General features: G+C 37.5%; 1 protein-coding gene across 6 annotated transcripts in view; it reads right to left on the bottom strand.

The window, feature by feature from the left end:
- Positions 1 to 13,282, bottom strand: part of znf385b (zinc finger protein 385B) — a 125,769-nt gene that overhangs the window by 92,428 nt on the left and 20,059 nt on the right. For 2 of the 6 annotated variants that reach the window (XM_079880517.1, XM_079880514.1), the window contains exons 1-2: positions 6,045 to 6,315; positions 5,652 to 5,969 (exon numbers count right to left, since the gene is read on the bottom strand). The exons of 1 other annotated variant lie outside the window; for it this stretch is intronic. In XM_079880517.1, coding sequence (XP_079736643.1) covers positions 5,652 to 5,969; positions 6,045 to 6,060 — 334 coding nt within the window. In that variant the 5' untranslated portion in view covers positions 6,061 to 6,315. Of the gene's footprint in view, positions 1 to 3,600; positions 3,625 to 5,651; positions 5,970 to 6,044; positions 6,316 to 13,282 lie in introns of those variants that run through there. 3 more of the 6 variants (XM_079880518.1, XM_079880516.1, XM_079880520.1) reach the window with 2 other exon arrangements.

Below are 13,282 nucleotides of genomic sequence, written 5' to 3'. Positions count from 1 at the left end.
AACACATTTTTTTCCCATACTGTTTTTTTCCCCCATGCTTATCCAGACCTGGAAATTACTTTTCCAAACTGTTTATGTTATGTTAGTATGATAAATAATATAATATCAATTATATATATATATATATATATATATATATATATATATATATATATATATATATATATTTATATTTAAGATTGTTACATTGTTTTCCTACTAGAAAAAAAAAATCCCTCTACATTCTCATTAGCATAGAAAAAAGGAAAATATTGCATATTGGGGGGAAGGGGGGAGCAGGGGAGTACTCAGTTGTTATAAAATAATGTCTAATAATGTATAAATAATGCTAAAAATAGCAATTGGCCAAATTGGCAAATTCTTTTCAAATATTCAAAATACATTCAATATGATCTTTGTGCAACATAAAAATGTAGAAAATGTTTTCATGATTTTAAATGTGCTTCACGGCAATTATTTTTTTGTCCAAATTATGGCTTTTCGGGCCAAAAAAATCCTTTTATCATCAAAATGTATATTGAATATCATAAAAAAAAAAAAAAATCGAAACACATAAAGGTTCATTGGCACAGTACTAGCTAACCTATTATTATAAATAGCAGTTGAGGCGTTTACAGATGACTGCTTTAAATACACCAGCCCCTGCAGCTCTTATTGCTGTTTATTGAAGCTCCATGGAACACTAGAGATGCTCCCAGAGAGAGAGATGAAAACACGTGACATCCCCTGAGCAGCAGCTGTGTGGGGAAGATCAAACATCACCTCTGCTTTTCACACACCCATATATTTAAAAAGATAATCTGAATAAATCACTATTACATTCACACGCGCATATGGGTTGACGTACAGTACATAACACCAACTAAACGTATTAGCTGACAAACGAAAATTGATGACACACTTACAAACACAGGCAAACTACGCACTTGCATCACGTTATACATGACAATCTCCTCATTTCGAGAGAAACGTGATGGCCATATTCACACTGCTGATAAATATGCTCGTAAAACCCCTTCTGAGTGCTTAATCTTGTTCTGTTCACACAGAGTTTGGTTATGAGTTTAGCTATTTACAGGAGTGGAAATTGCATTTGATAACCAAATTCACTACAGAAAAATAGAAAATGGCATATTAAATCTGAACAGAATTTCACTAAACAGCTACTTGCAAATGCACTGATCGCACTCTCTTTTGGACAGTTTCTGGAAAATCTCAGAAACAGAGGGGTGTGTCTTGACTCATTCACAATTTGACTCCACCATAGCTTCTCCCACCAGCAATAACAGCAACCCATACATCATAGTTGACAGAGCTTAAAAGCATAAACAAAACACGTTGCCTATGTTGATTTACCAACGGTTGACAAATATTAATATTAGGGTTGGGGGAGGGGGAATCAGTTTAAAATATTGTGATATTTTACCTCATGAACCTCATATACATGTATCAAGAAACACTAAAATCCAATGCAGATGATAAAAAAACAAGTTCACAAAAGCTTGCAATATGTTTTGCATAACTACACTACCATTCAAAAGTTTAGGGTTGGTTATGGTTAAGATTTGTTTTAAATGTGTTTTAAATAAATCTCTTAATATGCTAACCAAGGCTGCATTCATCAAAAATACAGTAAAAACTGTTTTCTATTTTAATATATTTTCAAATGTAATTTATTCCCGTGATGAAAAAGCTGAATTTCCAGCATCATTACTCCAGTCTTCAGTGTCACATGATCCTTCAAAAATTATACTAATATGCTGATTTGCTGCTAAAGATAAAAATTGTATTGTCAATGTTGAAACAGTTGTGCTGCTTAATATTTTTGTGGAAACTTCTTTGATATCAAAAGTTCATTAGAACAGCATTTATTTTAAAGCTACACTGTGTAATTTTTTTTTGTTGATTCTTAGCAAAAAACACTTTGTTCTTTCAAAAATATGTGCTCATTAATGTATATTTACTTCTTTCAAGTAATAAAAGTACATACGGGTGAGGGGTTCGAATGCCGGTCGCCATGTTGCCCCTCCATCTTGAAACTACACTAGCCAAAGAGGGACATACCTGTAAATTCAAGCTTCGCCTTTCGCGCTTTACACTCAGTGACACAGAGACGAATGCGAGGGGGAGATTACTCGCGACTGCCGGCAGATTTGAAATATTGCTGATGGAGGATCACGCCTATTTTCGAGGACATGTAGCAGAGTCGCCAAGGAAGCGAAAAAGAGAATTAAAACGTCAACGCGACAGGCAAATCAGCAAGACCAAAGTCAATACTGGAGTAACTTTTCCCAGATGGAAAGAGCTCATGAGGAGCAAAGATTTTAAAACGGACACCGAAGTTGCCTGCTTTCTTCTCGACAGGTAACTCAGCCTATTTGTGTAAATTCGAAGTTTTATAGTTGCTTGTCTAACCATAGCATGGTTGTGCATAACGCCAGAACAACCTCTAGTATAACTTGCGTTACTTTTCCTCACGTCAATGGTGAAAAAGTATTGTTTACCTTGTAACATAAATCTGTGCTGCGACGGATCACAGGTGATGAATAGTTTTAAAGGCGCGAAGTCGGACGAAGTTGAACTGGAAGCCATGTTAATCTTGGAATAATACGGCCACCGTAGGAGTTAAAACACCCTCGAAATTGAAAGGAACAGAAACTGATATTCACTGGGTAGTCATATACAATTTCACCGCTAGATGGGGGAAATTATCACACAGTGTAGCTTTAATACATAACATTAGATCAATTAATGCATCCTTGCTAAAGAAAATAATAAAGAATTCACAAACTTTTGTGTAGTGTACATATAAACAATCACGATAATATCACATTGTGGCTCAGAAATGTCAATATAATATCATGTGGCCAGATTCCCATCCCTACCAGTCTCTAATTTCTTATGTGAACATTCATGTTTCTAATTTATATTAGATTATCAATTCATCAACCATCACAAATGGTATGATAATTTAGGGGATTTAAAAGAAGTTTTCACTCCCCAAAGTTTTCACTGTCTATACTTCTCTTACGTTTAATAGTAGAGTAACGTCATGGTGGGAAAATACCATATCTATGATTCTTCATAAGCGAAAGCACACAGATTATTTTACCAGCATTCATAAAGTCATGAAATTCGCTATGACATTGTAGACCTTCTAATAGTGCAATAAGCTCTTCAAACTGAATAAAAAATTCCATTTTGCTCTGGCCGCCCCTTCAAAAGAGGCAAAGTTTTCCCATGGAGTCCAACAAGGTCTGTCTAATGTCTGTAGCCTGTATGCTACTTTTCCACCAATCTAATGAAAGTTTGGTCACCACCGCTCTGACACTGCACTGGGAGCCACAGTCTCGCCTGCCAGTTCAGCACCAACTTCTCACAGATCCTCTGCCCATCTTGCATCAATGCAACCCAAAATGTTTCCCAGGTAACATGCAAAACAAGAGCGTGTTTGTTTAAATATGAAGAGGTAACCTGGTATGCATCTGGATCCTATTCATAAACTGAATGAGCCATTAATACAGGTTCTTTTTCTTTTTTTAGTCTCAACAGTTCCACCCACCAACCAGACTGTGAACACACTGATAAACTGTCACTTACTGGTCAAGTGCAGTTGCTGCCATTCGCACCAGTTACACATGCCAGCACCACCACAGGCCTGTTAAAGACACACATTATCCTTGAAAGTCCACGTGAAAAGCATACTTCAGAAAAAAAAAAAAAAAAACATTATTTGTCAGAGACTCCCAAGAGGTTACAAAAATCATGCACAAGCCTCAGTACTGCTCCGGGACAAAAAATCCCCAATGACTGCAAGAGTTATTTTAAATGTTCTCTAGCTGAGTGTTTTTGTGTGCGTGTGTTTGTGTTATGATATTTTGAGTATAATTTACAGGTATTTTTGTATATAAAATATATTTGAATATGATGTTTTTTGTAGGTAACACCCACAATTGTTCAGATTTAGAATGTATTTAAGTTCAGTTAAAAGTATTTGTACAAGTGTTTGACGAATTGTGTTTTTTTATGAACGAAATCAACGAAGTGGTGTAAGTGGTCTCTGTAGTGTCTAAAGTTCAGGACCTGAAAGTGGAAGGTTGCCAGTTCAAGCCTCACAAAAGACGACCGTGTCACAGGTGTGCCCCAGAGCAAGACACTAAACCTGAGGTTTCTTCAGGGAGATTGTGCCTGGAATAAGTGTGCTTCTTGCTTTACTAAATGGTAGCTTGGATTTGGAAGTTATAGTTCACTCAGAAATTAAAGGTTGTCATCATCATCTTCATTTATTGTTGTTCCAAACCTGTATGGACTTTTTTTTTGTAAAATAAAAACAGTATCCTGGCCACTATTTTGAACATAGTGAAAAAGGACTGGGCCTACAAAATTACAAAAAAAGCATTAAAAGTTTACAGAAATCATGACTTGAGAGCTATGTTGCGAGTTGTGGCAAGCAGGGCGTGGCCGAGAGCCATGAGGATCTCCTCCGTGGCTCGAGATCAGTGTGGTGTGCAGGTGACACTCATTAGCACTCACACCTCCGGCCCCGCTCCGTTCCCACAACTCTCAGCCTCGCCATGCTTGCCACACGAGTCTTCTGAAGTCATTCAATACTTTTGTGTGATCAACAGACCAAAAACTAGTCATTATTCGTTGATAAACATGTAAACATGTGATTCAGTAAATTCGAAATCGAGATTCAAATCAGTTTGATTTGATCGTTAGCATCATTAGCCAACTAAGTTCTGTCGTTATCAACATAGTTAAATGATTCTGTGCTTCTAGAAGCCATAGTTCCAATGAACATTCGCAAACAGCATTGCAAACTTGTGTGGTTGGAACTACAGGTCTCGACTTTCATGTTTACAAGCATAGTTTCTTGTTAGTATGACTTAAATAGATTATGCTTTTGAGCAAAATAATGCCATGTTCATTATTTACAGCAATAATATGACATTAATTTGACGTCAAACCAATTTATTTGCAGAAGCTTTTAATCCACAGCTGTGTGACATCATTATCAACAACTCTATATTGTTGAACCAACATGGCACGTGCAACAAAGTTATTGCGGGAAACATTTGTGACTTGCTAGTTGATTTCTCCAATGCAATGCACCGTACTATGATAGTTATGCCAACGAGTTATGCTATTTGATGGGAAACACACACCAGATTGCTCTGTGAACTGGATCAACTGATTCATTTAAAAGATCCAACTCAAAATTGGTTGTTCATTATTTTCAGTGAATAATGATTCCTTTGTGTAAGGAACAGAACGAAATGTATGACTTCAGAAGTCTGGAAATAAAAGTCAATATGTCATTATAGACTGTTTTGTGGTACTTTTATGAAATCTTTTTGTCATTTTTGAGCTTGACAGACCCAAATAAGGCTTATTTTGTGTTTGACAAAATAAATTAAGTCATACAGGTTTGGAAATTACATGAAGAGGAGTAAATGACGACAGAATATTCATTTCTGAGTGAACTATATGGCTTTAATAAAAACACCTCTTTAAAAATACCACAAGAAATGACAAGCTAGGCCCTCTGAGTCAAATGCTAACTCAGGGCGCATTAACATCAGAGCTGTTTACGCCTGCATGGAGGAAAGCATCGGAGGATTCACTCCCCTGGGTTAAGGAGGTCTTACCTTGACTGCCACTGCTGCTGAGAGAGTGTAGTGGAGTGGAAGCCGAGCTGACGCTTGCCGTGGGCAGCTCTCCTTTATTCAATTGTTTGACCCTCTTGAGGTGAGACTTGCCATTGTAGTGGACCTGGGCCTGCGTGGCGGAGTGCAGCTGGATGTTGCAGACTTCACAAAGCGAGTAGAGCAGCTTCTTCTTCTCCTGATGGAGCTGCATGTCCGCGTTGATATTGCTAGGCTCCTTTACCTCCATGCAGCCTGCGATGGCGAAGCACAGCTGTCCATTTTCTATGAGCTGGGTGGGACTCAAGGGTGTCTTCATACCTGCGGGACAGCAAAAGGATGAGGGTTAGAAGCATGGAAAGTGTTTAATCCAAACCAGGACTGGCGATGACTCACCTTCTGAATTCAACATCACCCCACACAGAGCTTTTTGAACACCAGGTGAGGAGAGTTTACATCCTAAAACCACCAAGGTAGAGAAACGGGAACGTGTGTGAGTGTGGATGTCTGGAGCGCTTGTGTGGGCTACACGGGTAGCTGAATGTTCTCTTCTCGCTGAGCTCTGACTCCTCCCCTCTGTACACTCAAGCCAAGCTTCCCCACTTGTGGAGCGGGCACAGAGCTACGGACTGACCTCCTGTGCCCATCTGTTGCCTTTAGAAGAGACCCGACTCGCATACCTCGTGCCCACGGGTCTTACACAACCAACATGGATAGGAGGAAGAAAGTCGGCCCAGGGGGGCACGAGCAGCTAGGAGGGGCTTTGCATGTCAGCGGAAGCTATTGTGTGTTTGGTGGTCTGCAAGAGTGAATAAATTACATAAAGCCTCCCCACGAGCCGTGACCTCTTGAGCGCTACAATTAAATGGCCGGTGTAATGGATAGCTGCAAAAGGAGAATGATGAGTTCTGGGAAACGGTGATGTTTTTAATCTGAAAATTGCAAAAACTGCATTTCTGGTCAGTCTGCACTAATGCCACGGCTGCAGGGTTCCTGGGCTGGATGATAGAGGATAAAGAAGCATAAAGATACCATTTGAGTCAGCTGCTGCACTTTTAAGAGCACACTGAGGATGAAACATCCCTCGCTGTGCTCACGTACAGGTGTTTACATGTGTGAGAGAATAGAGGGGTGTGATTTTCTTTAAGTAAAAAAAAAAAAATTCCATTTCCCTTTTCATTTTAGGATGAAATGACCCAGACACGTATGTGAGTATAAAGGCTGCACACATCGAGCATGTTTCGGTCTCTGTCCAGTAATCCTCCTGACACTGTCTCAGTAATCTCTGTGGGCAGCTGCACACTATAATCCCTGCAGATAAACTTCCTCTAACTTCCCTTGCCTCTCGGGCCATTCAGCTCTCCTCCATTCCTTAACACTTTCTCAGCAATCTATTGTATTCAGAGAAAGAAAAACTGTAAGTGGAAATCCCTGATGTTAATCACTTTCTTTCAATGTTGTGAATCTATTTCTCTAACTCCTAGCTATTACTTAAGCTTGAGCTTTGCTCTACTTTGCGGTGGAAATGAGGCCAGTGAGAAAAAAACGAAGCTGCAGTGATTTTGGTGACCTGTATACGCAGGCAGGATTTCCAGATATGTGGTGCGGTCCATGCCCTGGGGTTTGGAGGAAGTAAACCGACTGTGATGCTCAGTTCGTGGCTGTTCACATCACATCTGTTGGTTTAGCGGTCAACTAATCAACCAGCCAGGGTCCTCTACTTTTCCCCAGTGGCATCTCCAACACTCCTGTGTCACATCAATGTGCAAACACATTGAGTGCAAGCTTACATAATAGAGCTGCACGATTCTGGATAAATTGAGAATCACAATTTTTTGCTTTTGTTTAGACAACTAAACTAATTAACAAAATTTTTATTTTAATTTTTAATCGAATGTTAAATTTTAATTTGAATGTATGTTTCAATGATTCACTCATAAAGACTTGACTTGTTTCATTGCTGGATGAAAATAGTATTTTTGAATGAATCTCTTGAACGAATGATTCAATGACAAACACATTTTTTAACAGTCACTTGTCGCCACCTACTGGTGTAACGATGTAATCGATACAATCTTTATTTTAAGCCTCAAGTTACTTTCAAAAGGTGTTTCATACTATTTTGTTCACTACCGTATGCATCAGTGTTTATATCCGAGCTATAAACTTTTAAGCCAGTACTTCTATGATAATCTGAATTATTTTAAGACAGAAATAATGATCCAGTGCAGTTAAAAAGACTGTTTGTGAAGCTGTTTCATAGATGACAACTGCTCTGTCTGGCTCAGTGGCAGCACCAATGCAGATCTGAATGTTCCGCTGTGATTTTGTCGAAGGTTTAACAGACACAGGCAAATTGTTATTTAGGAATAAGATTGCATGGGTGTTTGAATCGAAATCGCTATCATTTAACGATTAATCGTGCAGCTCTATTACATGCCGCACAATATGCACTGTATACCGCTTTTAAATAATAGCATGTGAAGGTATAAGTAGCCAAGGCATTATTTCACACAATAAACATTAGAAAATAAAATTGTATGAAAAAGACTGCTGATTTTCATTCTGGTTGAATCTCACTCACATTTGTCACTCTGGAAATAGAAGTAAACGCATTGCATTGTGAGATATATTATTCCATGCAATGTGCTCTGAAGTTATAATACATATTAGGGCAATTATAGTAGGTCATCATGGCATTACTGTACATGCAAACAAATATGTTTTTTACATATATATATATATATACACACTGAAAAAAATTGTATGTTAGTATTTCGAACATAAGAAATAAAATAAAATTTGGGTGTTTACACAATCCTCATAAATGTAATAGTAAAGCTTTATAGCTTCATAGCTTTAAAATATTTAAAGATAACTTCAGGCCAATGCGGTTTTATTTCTTTAAATTGCACACTCCAGGGAATGACCTTCTGTACAGCAAAGTTTTTTGTAAAACTGTCTGCCTTAAGGTATAAAAATATATAAAATTAGATATGACTTTTTTTTTTTGTAAAAAGCTTTATCATAAACCTGTACAAAATAACAATAGTGATGTGAATCTCTTTTTTTGAATCACATGACCTAAATGAAACAGCCGATGCATTTCAAATCAAACAGACGATGTAATCAAGACAACATATAATTTGGACCTAGAAATTTAAAAGAATGAATGCTAAACTCTTCTGTACACGTCCTTGCTATAATAAGAAGGCCATAAATGTGTTAATCTTGAAGCAGATCACAGATCAAAGTAGGCCAAGAACTATAAAACATTATTATCGTGACTGATCAGTGGAATGCAGTGACTTTATGAAAATGTCCTTTTGAAATTTACGAAGCAGTTCTACTGTGTGACAAGTGCAAACATTTCTCAGACATTTTCTGAAGGTCTTTCTGGAAAATGGATATTGATACCATACAGCAAAAAATAAAGAGCGCTTTGACCCTGATACTTCACGTGTAGTGTAGCAATTTCCAGAAAACATCCATTACAGCACTCCAGTACAGAGAAATATAGACTGAAGTGGACCTTTTAAAAGGGGTGAAGAGGTCAAAAACATTTGATTGTTCTGTGATAAAGTTTACCTTTGCACCAAATTGTGAAAAGTAAAGTTTCACTTTGTAGGAGAGCAAATGCAAATTTTAAGATGACACACTGAGAGATTTAAAATAGCGCGAGAACCTTCATTGCAAATGCACTACTGTATTTTAGCATGAAGAACGTGGAAGCTGAATAAATTAGATATTTGACTATCTGTTCATTTTATTGCAAATGCTCTCTTCTACTCACAATCTACCTCTTAAAGGTCAGGTGATTACTGCATTAAAACAAATGTGATATGATAAGTGTCATGCTGTGGTCATGTCAGCTGTATGCCTGAGGGCAAAGGTGAGACTGTCGGCTGAGAAAACCCTTATTTTCATGTTCAAGTGAAACACACTCCCAGCTACAACCCCCAACTGTTCTCCTCCTTCTCCTCCAGCTTTAAGATGGAGAGCTGTGCGCTCAGGCATGCCATGTGCAATCAATGGTGAGATTCTGAGGTCCGACAACAGGAAGTTAATCAGGTGCTCACAGGTCATTCCAGTCAAGTAGGCAGTAATGCAGGGAGACACATGCATGCAAAAAAGAAAGAAAAAACAAGGAAGGAAAAAGAAATAGAGGAAGAGAAAGGAGCATTGCTCTTTATATTAAACTTATTTTAATAATACAATACACTGACGCAAACAAAGAAGGCTGTGATATGAACATTATATAAATAATATGAAATATTTGTAAAAATTTATTAATATTAGGCTACATCTATCTATCTATCTATCTATCTATCTATCTATCTATCTATCTATCTATCTATCATTAAAATTCTGCATTTCTGCATCCCATTTGCTATCTCAATTCAAAAATCAAGTAAAAAAATTAAGCAACTAAGATATAGTTTGGTATATATCTTATATTATTAATAATTTATAATGATATTTAATATTACCGTATATATGTATTTACTGTACATACACATATTACACACGCACATACATTTTATGTATTTATTCCAATTCAGAGCAGTATATATCTGCAGTATCTATGCAGAGTCCATTCATTAACTGAAGGCACTTCGCATTGTGACATGATACGACAGAATTGGTGCTCCCAGTCTAGACAGCTTCGCTGATTACAATGGGAACGATCTAGTTTTTTGCAATGCACTGCACTCACTGAATGTACACAGGAAAAACTCATCTCAAAAAAAGAGAATGAATCAGAGTGAAATGTGAAAAAACAGAAAACAGTGAGAAAATATATCTACTCTGTTGAGAGATGCTAATATCCAATAGAGGCACGTCTGTGGTTCAACAGTGAACCAGGAATCAGCACAAAACACATGTCTCAAGTATAATGGTTTGTGGCCCTTGGCAAAGAGCTTGTATGGGTGACCTGTGTGTGGGCAGGTGCTGATGAATACACTGCAGGCCATATTTAAGAGCCACAGAAGGTAAATGTTAATGCTTTGGCACCCTTAGCTTCTATAACAGTTTGGTCTTAATTACCAGCTTTACCCAGATATTGAGTTCTATGCCAGGTTGTGGGAGTTGAATAAAAATAGCAACATTAACTAAAAACACTGTTCATTTAGAGACCAGAGAGAGAGAGAAAGAAGATAGAAGACAGAAAATAGAAAATAGAGATGGAAGGAGAAAAATAGAGATGGATATGAAATCACACCTGTCTCTATGGGAGCATCTCAATCAGCTCCCTAGTTCAGTAGTCATCATGGCACTGATCAGGGAGTTGGTCATTTTAAGCGATTTCTCAATCACAAAATCCTTCCAGTGCACTGGAACGTTCGCTCCTTGAACAATCCCACAATGCACCGCAAAAAAAACAGGGAGCCTCTACACTCACTATGCTCCCTTTCAGGAAATTGCATCACATTTTGGAAGCGAAGGAACTAGGGTTTGTAAACATTTTAGCCAATCCTTAAAAAGTAATGCCACAGCTTCATAAAAAAATTGCAATCCTGTGTATTAACAATATAATATGCTTTAAATAGCAATTACTGTTATTTATGCACACCACTAATTGCAAAGTCCAAAAACACAGAATATATTCAAGACCTAGAAACTACAGTAGGATCGAGATTTGATTTTAACAGATATTTTGCATAATTACAAATGGTTTAATGAATAATAATAAAAACAATTCTTAAATTATGAATAATAATTGAATTGATATATTCATAATGCAGATTAAGTTTTCATTATTATTTATTGCTTAGTCAAAAAGTTGAAAAAGATCTGCATATCCATTATTGAACATAACATTTGTCTTATAAAACTGATCAGCCGTTTAAAAAAATGTTTTTAGTGGTAAATTAAATCACACAGACACAACTACAGCAAAACCTGTTCACACTGAGCCAGGTTAGGACACAGTATAAATGATAGAGAGCACATCAGAAAAGTAAGGAATTACTTCAAAGCTCTCTTTGGGATCGTATGGAGAGACGCTCCTGTCGCACCCGGTCAGCCGTGCCTATTTCAAACTTATGGCCCATTACAAAACCCACAGCTAGAATCTCACAGATGGAAAGGTCGCTAACATGTTTCTGCAGCCCAATTCCGCACTAATGCCTTTCACTGGAAGCTCTTAGCAGAAACACAGAAAAAAGAAAATGAATGTGAAAGTTTTCCACTCCGTGTGCGTCTGTCACACGCAAGGGGGGGCTTGGCACTCACATGCATAACATCTGGACAGGAAGAGCTCTGTTAATGGACGGTCGACAGCTTACAGCAGTGTCAGGTAAGAACTGGAGAGTCTCAATTGCTAAGCTGTTCACAGATGTCCTCAATGTGCCTTTGACCAGAGCATGTGGATATTATATAGCCATTTACACCAATCCACTATATAAGCAGTTTTGTACAGAAAATACTTGCGCTGATAAGACTGAGCTGAGCTGACATATGTCGGCATGTGTCTGGCCTTGTGGCATGATTCAATGTTGTCTAAAGAATATTCACTGACCCTTGAAAGCTGACAGAACAGACTTACAGGCAGTTAAGTGGAGCGTCGGATAGGTTGTGTTGATGGGGGTCTTTGACAATGCTGAAGTGTGTGGAAATACAAGAGGAAAATCTGCCTACAAAGGGCTCTGATATCACTGCACCTGCTCCGCCGGTTACATACAGCCGCGTTCCCGATGAGTGACCTCTCAGATCCAGAACAGCACACAGACAAACTAACTATGAGGAAAGGAACTTTTCCTGCTACATTATCCATCTCAGCTTCACAGCAATAACTCAATAAAGCAGAACATTCATAATTAATCTCTTATATGGATGTTTCCACCCAAAAAGTGTTGTAATGAGAGACTTACTGATGCTTTTTTATTTTAGGACTTTTAATTTTTAACTTGGTAACGGTACTTTCAACTTCCCTAATTCCCTAAAAACAGACAACATATCATTGAAGAAAAACTAGCCAAGAGAAAATAAAATAGATTATCGCATGAACACACACTCTCTCTCAGACAGACTATAAATAACGGTGATGAGACATGACTGTATTTACCACTCATTACCAAACAGATCCATGGAGAAAAAAGCTGATAAAAGGCAGAGACAGGGAGAGTGACAAGGGAATTGAAGAAAAGATGTAAAAAAGGAGTGAAGGAGATTGAGATGAAAAAAGATGCCAAGTGAGATGGAGATCAGAAGAGGGATAGATTGAGAATAAGAAACAGAATTAGAGAAAGAGAGAATCACTTATGAAAGGGTACAGGCCCATGCATGTCCGCACAGCTATTCCCAGGTCTACATTACCATTCAAAAGTTTGGGGTTGGTAAGATTTCATTTTTATTCATATTTAAAGAAATAATTTTATTTAGCAAACTTAGCAAAGATGCATTAAATAGATAAAAAGTGACAGTGAACACATTTAGAATGTTACAAAAAAAAAACAATTTCAAATAAATGCTGTTCTTTAGAATGTTTTATTCATCAAAGAATCCTGAAAAAATGTTTCCACAAAAATATTAAGCAGCACAATTGCTGTCATCATTGAAAATAAGAAGAAATGTTTCTTCAACATCAAATATTAGAACATTACAATGGTTTCTAAATGATCATATGATTA

Source organism: Squalius cephalus (assembly GCF_949319135.1).
Source record: "Squalius cephalus genome assembly, chromosome: 9".
Classification (NCBI taxonomy): domain Eukaryota; kingdom Metazoa; phylum Chordata; class Actinopteri; order Cypriniformes; family Leuciscidae; genus Squalius; species Squalius cephalus.
This window is presented reverse-complemented; position numbering and strand designations above follow the sequence as displayed.